This window comes from Oncorhynchus kisutch, linkage group LG25 (genome assembly GCF_002021735.2).
Source record: "Oncorhynchus kisutch isolate 150728-3 linkage group LG25, Okis_V2, whole genome shotgun sequence".
NCBI classification, from domain to species: domain Eukaryota; kingdom Metazoa; phylum Chordata; class Actinopteri; order Salmoniformes; family Salmonidae; genus Oncorhynchus; species Oncorhynchus kisutch.
The window spans coordinates 19511527-19532970 of record NC_034198.2 but is presented as its reverse complement, the minus strand read 5'-3'; the positions used below and the strand labels follow the sequence as shown (position 1 = coordinate 19532970).

Genomic DNA, 21444 nt, shown 5'->3' with positions numbered 1-21444 from the left:
ATAACATCATTATTATTGTTATTATTATATCTCATTCATGTCTCCCCCCTCTCCTCCCTCAGACCTTACAGAAGGCGGTGAGCTCAGAGTATGTGTGTATGGAGCGTGCCCGGGAGGCCATCCAGAGGGAGTTGGAGGAGGAGGTGGGGGAGAGGATGAGGAAGATGAAGAAGGTCGTGATGGAGGGAGCACAGGGTCCCGTCCTCTTCTCCTCTGTCGGTAGTGCCGAGCTGAGGAAGAAATACGTTACCATGACTGCAGCCGATGCCGTGCTCGAGGTCTTCACCAACGCATCCGGGGTCTTCAACCCCAAGATGACCAAGGTGATTGGTTGCTTAATTAAATGATTAACATAAGGCAGCAATACAAAACTGGATGGTTGGTTGGATGGTCTTTGGTTGGGTCATTGGTTTAATCGGGTGGGTTAGAGCCGGGCGGGAAGCAAAGCCTGCAAACCCTGTAGATGACCATGGCTCTGGGGTTCACTATTTTAACCACTCACTTTTAATTAACGTTTGCTGTGGCTGCCTTGCTTGTATGATGTTTCGTGCAGAATGCAGCCTTGGTGCACCATGGCTTGGTCTCCCTGTTGTGATCCTGTACACAGTAGGAGTAGGTAAACCCTGTGATGCAGGGTTTTGTGCCATCATTTGCATGAATGCCTCAGAAGCGGTGTGGTCAAATTCGGTCCAGTTTCTTTTGCCACTCAATTCTTGTGATGTTGGAGGAGTTTTGTGCATACAGTCTCTGAAATGCCTCATAGGCTTTGTGTTCAGCTTTGGTCCAGTGTCTTTTACTGTCATCCACTGGTCTTTTCATTGCTTGAGCAACAGAGAATTTTTCACATTTCTCTTAAACTTGCATTTTGGCAGCTGATGCAGCCAGCTCAGCTTCCTTTTCAAAGAATTCCCTTTTTTGGCTTTAGTTGGGTTTCTTCCATGTTTATTTTCCAAAAATGCAGCTTTAGCTTTCAAAGCAGCGTGCTTAGCCCTCGCTTTCATTCTAGCACTGGATGCACTTGTTCTGGATGCACGTGACATTTTTTTTGATACAGCAGATACTGTCGTGTGGATCAATGGCCTGTCGCGATTCTGAGTCATTTTTAGACTTGGATGCACTTTCTGATCCAACAGAGATAATGTAATCTGGACCAATGACACTTTGTAGGTGGGAATCACCTTTCACTTGATCTAGAAATTCCTTGAAAAGCAATAGTTTTGGTTCATACCAATCGGCATGATCAGACTCTCCTCTTCAGGCAACATTTTCATAATTTTCGCCACCATCCATCAATGCTTGAATTAGCATTCTTTTTCTTAATTAACGTTCTGAGCTTCGAGCGCCAATCAACTTGGACAACTTAAATATCAACAGTGAATTTCCAATAATGCCTAATGAACCCATTCAAAGTTGAAGAGCTTGTGACATTTGTTTCCAAAACAGACGTCAAACATTTCCAAACCAACAATCACAAAAGACCGGCTTAGCTTACACATTATACCGGTATTGTACTCACTGTCCTAAAAAAAATTATATTGTCTCATCGCTGCAACTCACCAACGGGCCCGGGAGAGGCAAAGGTCGAGTCGTGGATCCTCTGAAACATGACCCACCAAAACGCGCTTCTTAACACCCGCCTGCTTAACCCAGAAGCCAGCTGCACCAAGGAAACACCGTTCAACTGATGACCAAAGTCAGCCTACAGGCGCCCTGCCCAACACATGGAGTCGCTAGAATGCAATGAGCCAAGTAAAGCCCCCCCGGCCAAACCCTCCTCTAACCCGGATGACACTGGGCAAAATTGTGCACCACCCTATGGGACTCCCAGTCACGGCCGGTAATGACATCCTGGGATCGAACCCCAGGCTGTAGTGACGCCGCAACACTGCTTTGCAGTGCCTTAGACCACTGTGCCACTTGGGAGGCAACTCATGGTCTTTTTCGTTGGCAGTGCTGCTTCGATCCAAGTGGCTTGATAAATCTGTATAAAGTGTAGAACTCCATTAAAACCTCTCTGGGATAGGGGGCAGTATTTTCACATCCGGAAGAAAAGCATGCCCAAAGTAAACTGCCTTCTACTCAGGCCCAGAAGCTAGGATATGCATATTAGTAGATTTGGAAAGAAAACACACAAAAGTTTCTAAAACTGTTTGAATAATGTCTGTGAGTATAACAGAACTGATTTAGCAGGCGCAACTCCGAGCACAATCCATCCAGGGATTTTTTTTTTTGATCAATCTGTTTTCTATTAGATTTCTATGGCAAGCCCGTTTTAATAGAAATATGCAGTTCCTATGGCTTCCACTAGATGTCAACAGTCTTTAGAAATTGGTTGATGTTTTTCCTTTTGAGTAATGAAGAAGTAGCCCTTTCCTTTCGGAGTGTAGAGCCAAGTGGACTCTTCTGTTTTGGGTGATCGACCTGAAGCTCGCTCCACATTGATTTTATCTGCTACTGAACACAGTTTATCCCGTCTTAAATTTGATTATTTACGTTTTCAAATACCTAAAGTTGGATTAGGAAAGTTGTTTGAAATGTTTGGATCAAGATTACAGGTAATTTATTAAATAATTTGTAGTCATGTTGGACGAGTTGGAACCGGTGTTTTTCTGAATCAAACGCGCCAAATAAATTGACATTTTGGGGGTTTAACAATGGAATTAATCAAACATATTGGGACATATTGGAGTGCCAACAGAGGAAGATCTTCAAAAGTAAGACATGAATTATATCGTTATTTCTGAGTTTTGTGTCGCGCCTGGCAGGTTGAAATATGATTGTCATGTGTTTGTTTGATGGGGTGCTGTCCTCAGATAATATCATGGTTTGCTTTTGCCGTAAAACCTTTTTGAAATCTGACACGGTGGCTGGATTAACAAGAAGTTAAGCTTTATTTTGGTGTATTGCACTTGTGATTGTATGAAAGTTAAATATTTCTAATAATTTAATTTGAATTTGGCGCTCGGCCATTTCACCAGATGTTGTCAAATCGATCCCGCTAACGGGATTTGATCCATAAGAAGTTTTAAATGGCAATTGCGTATGTCACTAATGCCTTTTCACTAACTTCTGTAGGAGCTTCCTCAGTCGGCTTGTGGTTTTTCTTATTTTGCTGACACTTGGTAGGTCATGTGCTTTCGACAGTTCTTGCTCATACAGTGCATTCAGAAAGTATTCAGACCCCTTGACTTTTTCCACATTTTGTTACGTTACAGCCTTATTCTAAAATGGATTAAATAAAACATTTTGCTCATCAATCTACTTACAATACTCCATAATGACAAAGTGAAAACAGGTAAATGTATTTAAAAAAAATAAAAAATAAACAGATACCATAGTTACATAAGTATTCAGACCCTTTGCTATGAGACTCGAAATTGAGCTGAGGTGCATCCTGTTTCCATTGATCATCCTTGAAATGTTTCTACAACTTGATTGGAGTCCACTTGTGATAAATTCAAATGATTGGAATGTCACACGCCTGTTTATGCCCCACAGTTGACAGTGCATGTCAGAGCAAAAACCAAGCCATGTGGTCGAAGGAGTTGTCCATAGAGCTCCAAGACAGGATTGTGTCAAGGCACAGATCTGTGGAAGTGTACCAAAACATTTCTGCAGTATTGAAGTTCCCCAAGAACACAGTGGCCTCCATTCTTAAATGGGAGACGTTTGGAACCACCAAGACTCTTCCTAAAGCTGGCCGCCCGGCCAAACTGAGCAATTGGGGGAGAAGAACCTTTGTCAGGGAGGTGACCAACAACCCGATGGTCACTCTGACAGCGCTTCAGAGTTTCTCTGTGGAGATGGGTGAACCTTCCAGAAGGACAACCATTCTGCAGCACTCCACCAATTGGGCCTTTATGGTAGAGTGGCCAGACGGAAGCCACTCCTCAGTAAAAGGCACATGACAGCCCACTTGGAGTTTGCCAAAAGACACTTAAAGACTCTCAGACCATGAGAAACAAGATTCTCTGGTCTGATGAAACCAAGATTGAACTCTCTGGCCTGAATGACAAGCGTCATGTGTGGAGGAAACAGCTAGTCAGGATCGAGGGAAAGATGAACAGAGAAAAGTACAGCGAGATCCTTGATGGTGACGGTTCACCTTCCAACAGAACCACGACCCTAAGCGCACATACAAGACAACGCAGGAGTAGCTTCGGTAGTAGTTTTTGAATGTCTTTGAGTGGCCCAGCCAGAGCCTGGACTTGAACCCGATCGAACATCTCTGGAGAGACCTGAAAATATCTGTGCAGCAACGTTCCCCATCCAACCTGACAGAGGTTGAGAGGATATGCAGAGAAGAATGGGAGAAACTCCCCAAATACAGGTGTGCCAAGCGTGTAGACTCAAGGCTGTAATCGCTGCCAAAGTTGCTTCAGCAAAGTACTGAGTAAAGGGTCTAAATACTTATGTAAATGTGATATTTGCAAACATATAAAAAACTAACAAAAAAAAAACAGTTTAAATGTAGCGGCTTTCGATTAGCCGTGGCAAAACCAGTTGCACAATTTAAGACGCACATCCAAAGTCCCATAGAAAGTCAAGAATCCAATGGTTTGATGAATAAAACTTTAAAAGTGTATTTGTAGAATTCAAAATGATAAGTACAAGGTAAACAAAGAATCCAATATTCCATTTAAACTAAAAAGATCAAGGTAAGACATGTCTCAAATCTTGCAACTGGTTTTAAGTTAATCTAAATGGCGCAATATGACCTAATAAACAAATATTTGCATAACCAAAGAAATATAGGAACTGGCTCCAACAGTTACAAATGTTTAGATTTCTAAAGGTCAAACTCTGACCCTAGAATCCCTCCTCCCTCTGACCTAAGTCTTCCAGAAACCTCATTAACCTTCTCTCTGTTACCCCTCAGAAGGCTGCTCTGATCCCTCTTTCTCTGCTAGGGGACTTTGTGTAAAACTTTGGGATTTAGCTGATCATGCCCTGGTTTTTATTTGAGACTGGGTGACAATTCCACTAAGCCCCTGCTTCAGGCCATGAGCAAGAGGGGGGGGGGAGTAAGAGAGAGGTGGATCACAGTCAAATGAGTGTGTGAGCAACTGTCTCTTCTCTGCTTATTAAGGAAATGTCACCGTAAGTAATACTTGCTAATTGGCTAATCCTTAACAAAGCCATAGGAAAAAGTTGTTAGTGAACAAAACGCTGGCTGGCTAGCCTGCTTCAGCTATAGCTGTTTCAGCCTGATGCTGGGTTGAATATGTTCCACTGTCTGAAGTTCTGACAGTGGAACCAGACACTTGTAGGCTGCGTTCCTCTGGCACTATCTAGGCCAGGGATGGACAACAGTCCTGTTTTATGTTTGTTGTCTTGTGGAAATTATTCATATGGATAAAAAGACAACAACTCTGGACTACACTTGAACGTCTAAATCCTGAAAGTAGGTATGAATTATAGTGGACCTATATATTTAGAAATAACTGCCCTTTTTTTTTCTGGCCCACATTTTATTTGACAAACAAATCTGCCCACACCGTCCTATTTAGGATGATGTCTTGTGTCTCAGAGGTTATGGTTTTCTCTAATGCCGTAATGTGACTGACGGAGTGTGCTGTCATTTCCTGTCCAGTCAGTGCAGGACTTCATGCTGCGTGTGTCTGCTGACCGTCTGGCCAGGGCCTTGTTCCAGCTGGCTATCTGTGGGGGGTCGCTGGCTGCCCCTCAGGACCTGGTGCCCAAAGAGAAGCCAGCCAAACACACTCAGGAGAGGAGAGCTGAGGAGAAAACACAGGCCACACCACCCAGCGAAGGTAGCTGCTAACATCACTCATTATCAGTGTCTCACTTCGTATCAATGATAAGATTAAGTGTAGGTTGGGAATCTGGATCTTGAAATTGTTAAAGAATCCTATCATATCATATGACCGTGAATGTACAACAATGACCTTTGTGTTTACATGTGTGTGTCTCAGCCGCAGTCAAGCAGGTCCTGAAGGAGAGCCTGTCCAATCACAGCTCTCCATTCACCCTGGCCCATGTGGCGTCTCTGGAGAGGAAGTTAGCCAAGCACTTCCAGGTCACAGAGTTCACGTCTCTGGAGCAGGGCTCCTTTCTGGAGTTCCTGGTCAAACATGCTCAGGTAACATAAACTACTTCTCTTCTAATCTTTGTCTGTTCAATCACTCTCCTGTTCTTCTCCTCTCCCGTCACCCCTCTTCCTTCAGTGGTCATGAGGAAAAAGATGCGAGGAGAGGAACCGTTCTAGACTGCAGTTGCGTGTCCCAAATAGCATCCTATTATCTATATAGTGCACTCCTTTTGCCTGTGCTCTGGTCAAAAGTATATAAGGTGTGATTTCAGACACAGCCTGATACTTCTCATTCTGTATTGATGAATCCATCCTCTCCTCTTGTCTGTGTGAAGGTCCTGCAGGAGACAGTAGGCAGCGCTGTGGTTGTGGGCAGCACTAGTGGTGGTGGTGGTCAGGACTGGCAGGGCCAGGGATGTGGCTTCAGACCCAACAGACAAGACGTGTTTGAGTTTATCAAACAGTGTGGCACGACATCAGCCAACGAACCAGATGGGGTGAGTGAGACGCGTGGTCACGCTCACACACACACACACACACACACACACACACACATATTGATTGCTATGATTTGAAAAAGTACATAAATAAAAACACTTCTAAATGTCTGTAGTGATCATGTTTATTGACCTCTCTATCTCTGTGGGTGTCTTTCTCCCAGCTGTCCCACGTCGAGTGGTGTCTGAGAGCCCACTACGGGGTGAGGGACAGTCGAGACCTGGGGCTGGGACCTCTTAGGACCTTGGTGGGACTGGTGCAGCGCCAGAGAGAGCTCAGTCTGGGAGGAGGGCTCAGCCATGTGCTCTACGAGGCAGCCCTGCTCCCCAGAGACACCAGGTAAGATGCAAATGGCACTCTATTCCCTATATAGTGCACTATCCCTGCACTATGTAGGGAATAGGGTACCATTTGGGACTATCTCCTACAGTACAGTACAGTGGAATGTTGGAGGCAGATTGGGTGTAAAGTCGGCCTTTAATTAGACTGATCAAATCAAATGTCAATCTTCTTTTCACTTATCTTAAACCCCTGTTCACTCTTTCTCTCACTCCTTCCATGCTCTATTACTCTACCCCTTCTCCCCCCCAGCAGTAGCAGTAGTGTAGGTGAGGCCCAGCAGACGGTGGGTATCCTAGGGGAGGTATCTCAGACCCAGGCCTTGTCCTGTCTCCTCTCCTGCCCTCTACTGGATGAGCTGGGTCAGTGGAGCCAGTGGGAGCTGGTCTTCAGGCCCCGCCACGGACCCCTTAAGGACTTCATTGATAGGAACGCTGGTAGGAACCATACATAGCCATTGCAAATTGACCCCCTAGCCCCTACAGTCTTAGACTGGGGTTGTAGTGTTACTGTTAGTAATGTATCTGTTGATGGCCAATAATGTTTGATCATGTTGGTGGGCTTATATATAGACATCTCATTTTTTTTTGTTCTAAATTGAACATCGGTACAAAATGTATCATAATAAATATACATGACATCTGTTGTGGGGCAGCGACCACAGACCTGTCAGCGTTGGAGGTGTCCCCAGGTGTTCTCCTGCGGGTCACCACCTCTACAGGGGACAAGCTCTTCTCCCAGGCAGCCATGACCCTTGACCCCGTGGGCACGGCAGGACACCTGGTCTCCATGGTGGTGGCTGATGGGACAGCCAATGCCCCCACAGCCCTCCTGGCCAATCACATGGAGAGCTCTCTTGCGGCGGCGGTAGCGAAGGAAGGTAAGAAGGCGATGGGAAACTTGATATCATGGTTATTTGCATCAATCCAGTGTTTATGAGTGCTACAGAAACATTTCTCACCTTAAAGGTATCTTCCTGGTGTGCGCTTGCATTAAATTAGAGGGTAACTACACCCAAAAATAAATGTTTCTTAGATTTTTCCCATACCTCCAGTGGTCTCCTGATGTGGTTTAAGCATTGTTGTGGACTTAGAACATCTACTTATGTTGTTTTTCTAAGAAAAAATTGTGAATTCCAGGGCTTGACATTCAAGTAAATTTGCCAGTGGCACACCGGACCAGTACCAGGTGAAACTACTGGCCGAATTAGGAAATTACTGGCTTCGGCCAAGAATTGTATTTGTCACGTGCTGATTACAACAGGTGTAGACCTTTCAGTGAAATGCTTACTTACAAGACCTTAACCAACAATGCAGTTTTAAGAAAATATAGTTAAGAAAAATATTTACTAAATAAACTAAAGTAAAAGATTTGAGCAACAATAAAATAACAATAAGGCTATATACAGGGGGTACCGAGTCAATGTGCGGGGGTACAGGTTAGTCGAGGTAATATGTACATGTAGGTAGGGGTAAAGTGACTCTATGGTACAGAGGTCCTGGTTGGCAGGAAGCTTGGTACGCACTACCCTCAGTAGCTCCTTGCGACCGAAGGCTGAGCAGTTGCCATACCAGGCGGTGGTGCAACCAGCATTGTTGGTTAAGGTCTTGTAATGCTCTCGATGGTGCAGCTGTAGAACTTCTTGAGGATCTGGGGACCCATGCCAAATCTATTCAGTCTCCTGAGGGGGAATAGGTGTTGTCGTGCCCACTTCACGACTTGGTTTGTTTGGACCATGATAGTTTGTTGGTGATGTGGATACCAAGGAACTTGAAGCTCTCAACCTGCTCCACTACAGCCGCATCGATGAGAATGGGGAAGTGCTCAGCCCTCCTTTTCCTGTAGTCCACGATCATCTCCTTAGTCTTGATCACGTTGAGGGAGAGGATGTTGTCCTGGCAGCACACGGCCAGGTCTCACCTCCTCCCTATAGGCTGTCTCATCGTTGTCGGTGATCAGGTAGCTACATGTAGGTAGGCCTAGGCCTACGTAAACCTTTTTTTGCTAATAAAGACGTTGCTGTGTAGGATGTCTGATATTTTAAAAAAAGACTGAAAAGCAGGTGGGGACTTTTATCCTGTGATTTTGGAATGCGCGTGCCTGTGTTCAACTCTGAATTGATGACGACTCTGGCGTGAGTATCTAGAACGTACTGAGGCGGGGCTCACTCGAGACAGAGAGGGAAGGCTTTGACATTCTTGACTCCGCTTGGAAACCGGATGCAGGTTGATAACAAGTTTGAGTGTCAAACGTAAAGGATTAAATACAAATATACGGCCATATGAAAGCTTGATTAACTGGCCCGGTGTGCTCAGCAGATGTTGCCGGGCCAGCGGCAGCCCTGAATGTCTAGCTCTAAAATGGAGAGCAAAAACCTGAAAACATTTAGGAAAAACGTAAACCTTGAAAAAGGAAACGGAGAAAACAGAATTTGGGAATAAATCGCAATCGGACAAAAGTTTTATTGTGCCCTAGGATCTCTGTAAAGTCTGTGTGAGGGTGGTGGGGTGGTTGTGAACAGAAGTCCAATAAGAATATTTTATATAAATAATTTATAAGATGTTTCTTCAGATCTGTCACGGGCTGAGGAAGACGGGTCGTGTTTCAGCTCTGTGGCTCTCTTCCTCCTGGACTGTCTGATCCGCATCCCCACCAGAACCTGCCGTGCCCTGCTGCAACAGGTCAGCGTCACAGGTTGTCTGAAATGGCACCCTATTCCTTTTGTACTGTATTACTTTTGACCAGGGCCCAAAAGGGAGCCCTACAGTTCATATTCAAAACCAGCCATGAGTGGAAAGAAATTCTGTAATCAATTTGGACCTGTATAAACTCTCGCCATCCCCCTCCTTTCAGGTGTTTCTGGAGCCCTTCTCTCGGGTGCTGGGTGGCCAGGCCAAGTCTAAAGCGGTGCTGCTGTCTACAGCCCGGTCCAACCTGCGCCACCTCAACTGTCTGCACCAGCTGGGCATTGTGCTTGGCATCACAGACTGGGTCAAGGACTACCACACCAAGCTCAGCCCACCACAGAACCAGGACCTAAACCAGAGCCAGAACCAGGCCCAAACACCACCAGCCGACCAGACCAAGGTCAGAACATGGGGAGATTGCCATAAGTGATGGGGTCAATTCAGTTCATATTTAAAATGTAAATTTATTTCATGAATTGAATATTGTCCATTGTTTTTTATCTGTTGCTGTTTTGTTTTTATACAGTGTAAAGCTCCACTTTTTTGCTTTGTAAAAAATCTTCGCCCTTTCTTATCCTATCTCCAGCCTGCTCCTGTGGATTCTGTGAGCAGAAGTCTCTCTCAGACTCTCAGTGAGGATGAGGAGTTCCCAGAGGACTACAGCTCTGACTCCTCCCACCCCACTCAGCCACAGCACGCAGGTGAGTTTTAGAAAATCCCTAACCAAAATTATTATTTACAATTTTTTTTTATTGCAGTGCAGTTATCACAAAACTACTCCAAACAGGCTCCGATCATCATCATCATAAAGGGAATTTTTTATTTACAAATACCTAATTCAACAATGTTGTAACGTTAGTAGGAAGAGATATGCATCTTTGGGGCGGCAGGGTAGCCTAGTGGTTAGAGAGTTGGACTAGTAACCTGAAGGTTGCAAGTTCAAACCCCCGAGCTGACAAGGTACAAATCTGTCGTTCTGCCCCTGAACAGGCAGTTAGCCCACTGTTCGTTCCTAGGCCGTCATTGAAAATAAGAATTTGTTCTTAACTGACTTGCCTAGTTAAATATAGGTTAAATGAATAAATATTTCCCGTTTTTTTTTGCCATGGATATTAGAGGTCGACCGATTTATGATTTTTCGATACCGATTAATCGGCCGGTTTTAAAAATAAATAAATAAAAATGTATTTGTAATAATGACAATTACAACAATACTGAATGAACACTTATTTTAACTTAATATAATACATCAATAAAATCAATTTAGCCTCAAATAAAAAATGAAACATGTTCAAATAATGCAAAAACAAAGTGTTGGAGAAGAAAGTAAAAGTGCAATATGTGCCATGTAAAAAAGCTAACATTTAAGTTCCTTGCTCAGAACATGAGAACATATGAAAGCTGGTGGTTCCTTTTAACATGAGTCTTCAATATTCCCAGTTAAGAAGTTTTAGGTTGTAGTTATTATAGGAATTATAGGACTATTTCTCTATCATTTGTATTTCAAATACCTTTGACTATTGGACATTCTTATAGGCACTATAGTATTGCCAGCCTAATCTCGGGAGTTGATAGGCTTGAAGTCATAAACAGCACTGTGCTTCAAGCATTGCGAGGAGCTGCTGGCAAATGCAGGAAAGTGCTGTTTGAATGAATGCTTACGAGCCTGCTGCTGCCTACCAAATATCAAATCATAGACTTAACTATAATATAATAAACACACAGAAATGCGAGCCTTAGGTCATTAATATGGTCAAATCTGCAAACTCATTTCGGAAAACAAAACGTTTATTCTATCAGTGAAATATGGAACCGTTCCGTATTTTATCAAATGGGTGGCATCCAAGTCTGAATATTGCTGTTACATTGCACAACCTTCAATGTTATGTCATAATTATGTACAATTCTGGCAAATTAATTACGGTCTTTGTTAGGATGAAATGGTCTTCACACAGTTCGCAACAAGCCAGGCGGCCCAAACTGCTGCATATACCCTGACTCTGCTTGCACAGAACGCAAGAGAAGTGACACAATTTCCCTAGTTAATATTGCCTGCTTACATGAATTTCTTTTAACTAAATATGCAGATAAAAAAATATATACTTGTGTATTGATTTTAAGAAAGGCATTGATGTTTATGGTTAGGTACATTGGTGCAACGACGGTGCTTTTTTCACGAATGCGCTTGTTATATCGGCACCCGTTTGGTGAAGTAGGCTGTGATTCGATGGTAAATTAACATTGATTATTTGCAACGCAGGACAAGCTAATTAAACTAGTAAAATCATCAACCATGTGTAGTTAACTAGTGATTATCTTAAGATTTTTTATAAGATAAGTTTAATGCTAGCTAGCACCTTACCTTGGCTCCTTGCTACCACGCAGTCCCCTCGTGGAGTGCAATGTAATCGGCTAACTAAACTAGTAAAATCATCAACCATGTGTAGTTAACTAGTGATTATGTGAAGATTGATTGTTTTTTATAAGGTAAGTTTAATGCTAGTTAGAAACTTACCTTGGCTCCTTGTTTGCACTCGCGTAACAGGTGGTCAGCCTGCCACGCTGTCTCCTCGTGGAGTGTAATGTAATAGGCCATAATCGGCGTCCAAAAAGGCCGATTACCGATCGTTATGAAAACATGAAATATGCCTTAATTAATCGACGTGTACGACAGCGTGTTACAGTTCCCGCCAATTTCCAGCAACATTGCACAGCCATTGAAGAGGAGTGGGACAACATTCCACAGGCCACAATCAACAGCCTGATCAACTATGCGAAGGACATGTCGCCCTGCATGAGACAAATGGTGGTCACACAAGATGCTGACTTTTTTTACCCCCTTTTTCTCCCCAATTTCGATCTTGTCTCATTGCTGCAACTCCTCAACTGGCTCGGGAGGTCAAGGTCGAGTCATGCGTCCTCCGAAACATGACCCGCCAAACCACGCTTCTTAACACCCGCCCACTTAACCCAGAAGCCAACCGCACCAATGTGTCGGGGAAACACTGTTCACCTAACGACCGAGGTCAGCCTGCAGGCGCCCGGCCCACCACAAGCAGTTGGGGGGGGCTTTACTTGGCTCATAGAGCGTGATGAGCCAAGTAAAGCCCCCCCCCCCCCCCGGCCAAACCCTCCTCTAACCCGGACGACACTGGGCCAAATTGTGCACCACCCTATGGGACTCCCAGTCACGGCCGTTAATGACATCCTGGGATCGAACCCCAGGCTGTAGTGACGCCGCAACACTGCGTTGCAGTGCCTTAGACCACTGTGCCACTTGGGAGGCAACTCATGGTCTTTTTCGTCGGCAGCGCTGCTTCGATCCAAGTGGCTTGATAAATCTGTATAAAGTGTGGAACTCCATTAAATGGCAATTGCGTATGTCACTAATGCCTTTTCACTAAATTCTGTATGAGCTTCCTCAGTCGGCTTGTGGTTTTTCTTCTTTTGCTGACACTTGGTAGGTCATGTGCTTTCAACAGTTCTTGCTCATACAGTGCATTCAGAAAGTATTCAGACCCCTTGACTTTTTCCACATTTTGTTACGTTACAGCCTTATTCTGAAATGTATTAAATAAAACATTTTGCTCATCAATCTACTTACAATACTCCATAATGTCAAAGTGAGATTAGGGCCTAATGAATTTATTTAAATGGACTGATTTCCTTATATGAACTGTAACTCAGTAAAATCTTTTAAATGTATGTATGTTGCGTTTATTTTTGTTCAGTATAGTTTCTAGGCCAAACCGTTCAGATGCTACAGGCGATTTTGTGAGAAGACAAGATTTTGTGATTTTCGAGATGTCTCATGGTCTGACAAACATCGCTCTAGCTCTGTCACCTTTCATCGCAGATGCGGAAGTGCGACATTGTTGGATGCAGTGGATTTCTAATTAGATTTCCACTGGGGCGTTGACATCCACTCTAGGGGGGTATTAATAAGCTAAATGTAAAAAATAAAATCTGTTGATTTCACAGGTTGAAAAAGGAACAGAAAGAAACGATACAAACCGGTACTTTTTTGGGGTTCAAACTGGTTCAGAACTTTATTTTGCTGGTCGGAACTGTTGAACGAAACAAAAAAAATTGGTGGTTCTATTCAGAACAAAACGAAAAAAAATTATTTTGGTTCCAGGCCCTGGTTTAAACGTTAAGATACATGTTACATTTGTCATATCCCTAGTAGTCAAAATACAGTCAGATTTCTAACAGATCTTCATCCTTCAGAGGGCTGTGATGAAGATGATGATGAGTTATATGAGCTGACCTCTGAGACACTCGGAGACACACACACCGAGAGAGACGGAGAGGAAGCCTGGAAGGAAGGGAAGTCATTGGCTGAGCCTGAGAAAGCAGACAACGCTGATAGTCAATCAGAGAGCAGAGTGGATTGCCACAAGGACATAATTGATGACATCAGGTTTGTCTTTATACTGCCTAATGCATAAAATGATACATTGCATGAAATGAAACACTAACCTGGTTTCACAATGCTGTCTGTTACAGGAAGAGTGAGTTTGGCATTGGAGTAGAGCTAAATGAGGAGGGTCAGAGGTTGATGACTGTTCACCAGGAGAGGCTGGGGCGCAGTCTGGACCGGCTGTCCACTGAACTCTACAGCAAAGACACACACTTTGTACTGGAACTCATACAGGTGACTTGACTCTATCCTCTGTCTCCCTCTCTCGCTTTTGTTTCTCTCTCGGTCTCTCTCCCCCTCTCCTCTGTTTTATCACTTTATCCCTCTCGCTCTCTCTCTCTCTGCCTGAGCTCCTCCAGGTGTTTTGAGATCTACTGTATGCAATGCACTTAGAATGTGCTTTCTTCATTGTGCTATTCACAGAATGCTGATGATAACAGTTACCCGACAGAGGGGGGCCCTGTCCCTGCGCTGGCCTTTGTTGTGGAGAAAGACTGTGTGACTGTCCTAAACAACGAGACAGGCTTCCAGGAGAAAAACATTCGGGCCATTTGTGACGTGGGCCGCAGCACCAAGGGCAAACACAAATACGGATACATAGGTAACAGCTAAAAGAGTTTGAAACCCTATTGGTAACCAATCTAAGACCAGATCTGAGGTGCACCAAAAGTATTTTCTCAACGGTTTCTCCACGTCTTTCTCCTTCCTTAGGTCAGAAGGGAATAGGTTTTAAATCCGTGTTCAAGGTGACTGACTGTCCTGAGATTCACTCTAACGGATTCCATCTGTGCTTCGACAAGACCAGTGGCCCCATGGGATACATCCTGCCACACTGGGTCGACGACGAGAGACCTCTCAACACACACCTGGCCAACCACACACATACCAGGTTAGTGGTGGTATCTCTCACACACCTGGCTGACGACACGCACACCAGGTTAGTGGTGGCATCGCTCACGGACAAAAAACTGACTACACACACACCTGGCCAACAACACACACGCACCAGGTGAGTCTAATGACATCATCTAAAACCAGGTAAAACACACACACCTGAGTGACAAAACATACCTACACCAGGTGTGTCTAGTAGTAAAGTCTAATTTGATTTGTCATGTGCGCTTAATACAACAGGTGTAGACATTACTGTGAAATTCTTATTTACGAGTTGCTTCCAATGCAGAGTCAAAGTTAGGAAAATGTGCACATTTTAGAGTGGCCTTTTATTGTTCCCTGCACACAATAAAATAACAGTAACGAGGCTTTCTACATGAAGCACCGGCACTGAGTCAATGTGCTGTGGTACGAGGTAGTTGAGGTAATACGTACATGTAGGTAGGGGTAAAAGTGACTAGGCAATCAGGATAGAGAATAAACTAGCAGCAGAGTATGTGAAAGCGTGTCTGTGTGTGCGGCGTCAACATGCGTGTGTGCTCCGCGTATGTTGTTTGTGTGTCGGCGTGTCAGTGTAGTGTGTGCAAGTGTGTGGGTAGACTCCAGCGCAAGAATGTTAGTGCACATGTGGCTATTTTGTGCTTAATTTAGAGTAATTTATGCAACTTTATTTGTGACTCAAACGTTAGGCTGTGTTGTGATTTTTTAAAATACATTCTAAAGCTGCATGATGCGAATGATGATTTGTTAGAAGTCTCATGAAAGGCATGACTTCTGCTCTGTTTCTTGCGCAGGCTGCACACACTTCATCAGTCGCATTCCCAATTTGACAAGCGCTTGATAATATTCTCACCCCATCAGACTATTCTCAATTTAATCTGGTCTTTACATAAAACCTACTAATATGTGTGAAATTGTTTTTTATTTAGAATGGCTCACAAAAAGTCATCTGCAGCCTGCGCTGGAATAGCACCAGTTGTAAAGCAGATTAATGTGCTTCATTTTAAGAATTGACCAATAAATATAGCACCACGAGAAAGCTGGGATCCTTTTTTAAATAGTGGCCAGTCATTGCGTAATTGCGTGGCTCGCTAGGCTCTGTAGGCTATGGATCATAGGCCTATAGGCTATGTTTTGGAGTTATTTGGCCACTTTAGTTGCGAAACAAACCTTATCAAAACATATAGGCCTTTGGGCTAGGCAACATGTTGCATGTGACTATGATTTGAAAAAGTCAAGGAAAAAAGGCATGCGTTGTTTCTTGCCTTAGACTGCACACGATGGGCATCATTCACAAGTGATAATATTCTCACCCATCATGCTATTCTCAATTGAATCTTGTCTTTTCATATACTAAATAGTATACAGTGCCTTCAGAAAGTATTCACATGCCATCACTTTTTTCCAGATTTGATGTTACATTCACCTTTCAGCAGGACAATAACCTAAAACACAAGGCCAAATGTAGCTGCTTACCAAGACGAGTTCCTGAGTGGCCGAGTTACAGTTATGACTGAAATCTACAGTGCATTCAGAAAGTATTCAGACCCGTTGACTGTTTCCACATTTTGTTTCGTTACAGCCTTGTTCTAAAATTGATTAAATAAACATCTACACACAATACCTCATAATGACAAAGCAAAAACAGGTTTTTAGAAATGTTTGCAAATGTATTACAAATAAAAAACATATTATTTACATAAGTATTCAGACCCTTTGCAATGAGACTTGAATTTGAGCTCTGGTGCATCCTGTTTCCATTGATCATCCTTGAAATGTTTCAACATCTTGATTGGAGTCCACCTGTGGTAAATTCAATTGATTAGACATTATTTGGAAAGGCACACCCACCTCAGAGAGGTGACCAAGAACCCAATGGTCACCCTGACAGAGCTCCAGAGTTACTTTGTGGAGATGGGAAAACCTTCCAGAATGACAACCATCTCAGACGCACTCCACCGATCAGGCCTTTGTGGTAGAGTGGCCAGACGGAAGCCATTCCTCAGTAAAAGGCACATGACAGCCCGCCTGGGCTGTCAGACCATGGGAAACAAGATTCTCTGGTCTGATGAAACCAAGATTTAGCCTGAATGCCAAGTGTCATGTCTGGAGGAAAACTGGCACTATCACTACGGTGAAGCATGGTGGGGGCAGCATCATGCTGTGGGTATGTTTTTCAGCCGCAGAGACTGGGAGACTAGTCAGGATCAAGGCAAAGTTGAACAGAGCAATGTACAGAGAGATCCTTGATGAAAACCTGCTTCAGAGTGCTCAGGTCCTCAGACTGGGGGCGAAGGTTCATCTTCCAACATGACAACGACCCTAAGCACACAGCTAAGACAATGCAGGAGTGACTTCCTTGAGTGGCCCTGCCAGAGCCTGGACTCACAAGCATTTTGCTACACCAACAATAACATCTGCTAAACACGTGTATGTGACTAATAAAATTGGATTTGACTTGAACCCGATCGAACATCTGGAGAGACCTGAAAATAGCTGTGCCGCAACGCTCCCCATCCAACCTGACAGAGGTTGAAAGGATCTGCAGAGAAGAATAGGAGAAACTCCCCAAATACAGGTGTGCCAAGCTTGTAGCGTCATACCCAAGAAGAACAATGCTGTGGTCGCTGCCAAAGATGCTTCAACATAGAACTGCGTAAAGGGTCTGAATACTCATGTAAATGTGATTTTTCTTTTTTCTTTTCATAAATACAAATATTTTTTAAACTTTGTCATTAATCAGGAATAGAGAGGATAGAGTTATAGTCAGATTTGACACATGGAGAGAGAGCTTTGTATGAGTTTCTGTGTGTGGAGTAGAGGGGATGTAGAGTTTTTTTCTGTCTCTGTTGCACGGATGACATGCTAGTAAAATTGAGTGAAAATTGATTTCCGTTTTCCTCCATTAAAATAACCGGCCACTAGGAGCGGCAACTCTGGGTGAGAATTTTATTTTTTGCTTATGGCCCTATACAGCTTGTTGAGTGCGTTCTTAGTGCCAACATTGGTTTATGGTGGTAAATAGACTGCTACGAAAAATATAGATGAAAACTCTCTAACTCAGGCGAGCAGAACCGTTTATACTCGGTCATTTACTATGTAGACGCAGTCACATCAATGTTGAATGTTTGTGTTCTGTCAGCTGGACCACTAAGATCTGTCTGCCGCTGCGTTCAGAGTGCTACCAGACCAGAAACCTGTTCCACGATGTCCACCCCTCTCTGCTGCTCTTCCTACATCGCCTACGATCTATCACCATCTACAACCAGGTAACACATACACAAAGGTCATAGCTCCACCACGCCTTTCAATAGGCTTAGAGGAGCTTCCACCATATTGCTTCCAATGTACAAACACCGAGAGGTAGAGGCAAGGAGTTGACTTCAGACTGGACTGTTGTTTGCTGACACCTGACTTATCTCTCTCTCTCTCTCTGTGTTTTCCTGGCCAGGCTGAGAAGCGGATGGTGACCATGACGCGTAGAGACCTGAGTCACAGCGTCCTGGAGGTGGAACACACTGAGGGAACAGAACGCTGGCTGGTGGTCAAACACACACTGCACCCCACCAAGGTAACACACACACACACACACACACAATGATCCTCTCATCTCCTCGTGTGTGTGTGTGTTATGTAAGTGTTCCTCTGTCTGCACCGCTGAGACGGAAAGCTTCTTCTGCTCTCTGTCAGACATGCAGGCTCTCTCATTAGGAAGGTGTAGTGAATTAATTTCCACTGCTGGGAGGAATATTTGACATGAAAGACCAGGCACAGACACGTTTTGTTGATGTGTCTGATAGAATTGCCTTCTTTCAGTCTGGCTTCCCTTCTCCCCCATCCCTCTCTTTATCTCTGTCTCTCTCTCTTCCCCTCTTCCTCTCTCTCCCTCCTCTCTCTCTCTCGCTCCCCCCCCTCTCTCTCTCTCTTTATCCCTCCACCCTCTCTCCCCTCAGAGAGCCAGCTGCCAGTTACCTGCAGTGAGGTTATGCAACAGTAGAGACACGTCAGAGAATGAACAGACTCACAGATGTTACATGGTTTATCGAAAACAGTGAGGCTAATTTTAATGGGGTTCCCATTGTGACAGTGCATATTGAAAGGCTGTTTATAGTCAATGTTCAAACTCAAATCTTTTTCAGGTATTCTCTCGTCTCTGTGGGAGTTGTCCTCTGATCAGTGGCAAAACAGAGCACTTGTCTCAGTGACTGCCTGGTGATTTCCTGTGTTTGAGTACTTTCCTTTCCTCTCGTCCATGAGGACTTACTAATCTAACTTCATGGGAAGGGTAAAAGCAAGGCTCCACGGCCTTCACAGATCAATTGAAGACAGATCAGTGATTATTTCGAAGGGAGGCGAAAAGGAACTATTAGTTAGTGCCAAATGTAATGATGATCATGGTGTTACAGTGATATGTTTCCCCATTAGATCAAAGATGAAGTTGAGTCCACTGAGCTTGCCCTGGCCTTCCAGCTGGGTGATGACCTCACAGGAAGTGACATCCAAGCCCCGCCCCAGAAGCAGCCCGTCTTCGCCTTCCTGCCTCTCCGAAGCTTTGGCTTCCGCTTCATCATCCAAGGTTACACATGCACGCACACACACACACTCTCCTCAAGGTTCACCCAAATTGCCCATTTAAAATGCACCCTTGCAGTAATACCTTACAAACTCGTACCATGCCTTCCAAATACTTTTCAAACATTTTTTTTCTCCCTCTTTCACTCCAGGTGACTTTGACATTCCTTCTTCTCGTGAGGATGTGGACAGAGATAGCTCATGGAACCAGTGGCTCCGTTCTGAGATCCCCCAACTGTTCTTACACGCCATGGACGTCTTCAGTGTAAGAGAAAGGAGGGAGGGAGAGGATGATCCAAATAATTTACTACTGCTCTGCACGTTGTGGTCCTGTTGTGTTTCTGACCCGTCTCATCTTCTCACCTCTCCTCTCCAGGATCACCCAGAGTTCAGTGGGCTGAAGGGCCTATGTCATTTCCTGCAGTTTGTCCCTCTGCCTGACGAGGTGCTCGACTTCTTCAAGCCTGTCGCCGGGCAGATTATACAGTTGCTCAAGGGAAAGGCCTTCCTACCCACACTCAACACAGGTACCCTACCTCTGTACCCCTCTTTCTGTCTCTCTCGTTCTCCATGCTTCTATCTCTATCCGTAAGTCAACTTTATATTTAGTTTATTTAGTAAATATTTTCTTCACTCTTATTTTTCTTAAAACGGTATTGTTGGTTAAGGTCTACACCTGTTGTATTCGGCGCATGTGACAAATTAAATTAGATTTGAGTAAATCTTCATCTTCCTGCTCATGTAACCATCATGTGCCTGTATCAAGTAAGTATTTTTACTATGTTTTTGTAACTTTCCCCAGGTTGTTGCTGTAAATGAGAATGTATTTTCAGTCAACTCACCTGGTAAAATAAGAATAAATAAAATCAACTGACTCCTGTCTCCATCTTCTCTCCTCTCCAGATGGTTCTGTGGTCTACAAGCTACCCTCCCAGGTCGCTGTGTGTCAGGACCCAGTCATTCGCGACGTGATCGGTGGAGAGGAGCTTAACAGACACCTGTCTCTGTCCTATCTGCATCCGGGCCTGCTGCCAGTCCCGCCCCTATCCCTGCTCACTCACCTGGGAGTACGACGCCTGAGGGGGAGTGACGTCACCACAGTAACAACCGCCATGGCCAAGGAGCTGTTGCAGGGAGATGGTGTCAACTCAGGTGAGGGGAGGGTGGTGTGTGTCTGTCTGTGTGTGTGTGTGTGTCTCGCGCGCGCATTGTTTATATTTCTTTGTGATGGACGCAAACCCCCTCTCTATCTCCGTCTCTGTGTATCAGACTCAGGCCTGCGTCATCTGGCCCGGTTGTTGGTGTGTAACTTCCGTGCGTTGGAGCAGGGCTACGGAGAGACAGACTCTATCCTGACCACCCTCAGAGATCTACCCATAATCCCACTGGCTGACGGGCGCATGGTGGCACTCAGCGGAGAGGGAGTCTTCTTCCCCATGACTGAGACCAAGAATCACAGCAACACAGGTAACATGGCAACATTTTAGAAAAATAAGCTTTTTATGCTTATGGAAACATTTCTGGGATCTTTTATTTCACCGAATTAAACATGGGACCAACACTTTACATGTTGTGTTTTATATTTTTGTTCAGTGTAGTTCACTTGGGAAAATAGACCATTCTTAAATCTTTTTTCAAAGTCTACCCAGAAACATAACCAGCTGGTTTTATATTCAGGGTTGTAACTGTAAGAGATATTTGTGGTAGTAGGTTTGAAAATAGAAGCTGAATCAGATCGTTCCATCAGACTACTCACCCCCTGTAAGGGCTTGGGAGCTTGACATCAACCGTGGTGTTTTCTCTTCCCCACATGTCCTTACGCACACACAGAGAGGCGCAGAGGTGGTGTCACATTGACAGCACATTGACAAAAATAACCCAAAAGCAGCTTTAGAGCAGGGCCAGGACGATACCAGTATCGCGATACTCGTTAGTATCGCGGCAAGGAAACTAAACTTGAAACGGGTTTAACTTCTTTA

General features: G+C 44.3%; 1 protein-coding gene across 7 annotated transcripts in view; it reads left to right on the top strand.

Annotated features, from left to right (window-relative positions):
• Window positions 1-21444, top strand: part of wu:fj29h11 (protein NO VEIN) — a 57871-nt gene that overhangs the window by 20705 nt on the left and 15722 nt on the right. For 6 of the 7 annotated variants that reach the window (XM_020460791.2, XM_020460792.2, XM_020460793.2 and 3 more), the window contains 21 exons: window positions 63-323; window positions 5594-5774; window positions 5937-6103; window positions 6388-6549; window positions 6714-6889; window positions 7142-7326; window positions 7545-7769; window positions 9461-9570; window positions 9743-9976; window positions 10163-10277; window positions 13807-13999; window positions 14086-14233; window positions 14423-14600; window positions 14711-14888; window positions 18036-18162; window positions 18345-18464; window positions 19319-19469; window positions 19618-19730; window positions 19842-19992; window positions 20369-20617; window positions 20735-20932. In XM_020460791.2, coding sequence (XP_020316380.1) covers window positions 63-323; window positions 5594-5774; window positions 5937-6103; window positions 6388-6549; window positions 6714-6889; window positions 7142-7326; window positions 7545-7769; window positions 9461-9570; window positions 9743-9976; window positions 10163-10277; window positions 13807-13999; window positions 14086-14233; window positions 14423-14600; window positions 14711-14888; window positions 18036-18162; window positions 18345-18464; window positions 19319-19469; window positions 19618-19730; window positions 19842-19992; window positions 20369-20617; window positions 20735-20932 — 3622 coding nt within the window. The remainder of the gene's footprint in view (window positions 1-62; window positions 324-5593; window positions 5775-5936; window positions 6104-6387; window positions 6550-6713; window positions 6890-7141; window positions 7327-7544; window positions 7770-9460; window positions 9571-9742; window positions 9977-10162; window positions 10278-13806; window positions 14000-14085; window positions 14234-14422; window positions 14601-14710; window positions 14889-18035; window positions 18163-18344; window positions 18465-19318; window positions 19470-19617; window positions 19731-19841; window positions 19993-20368; window positions 20618-20734; window positions 20933-21444) is intronic. The other variant, XM_020460795.2, reaches the window with a different exon arrangement.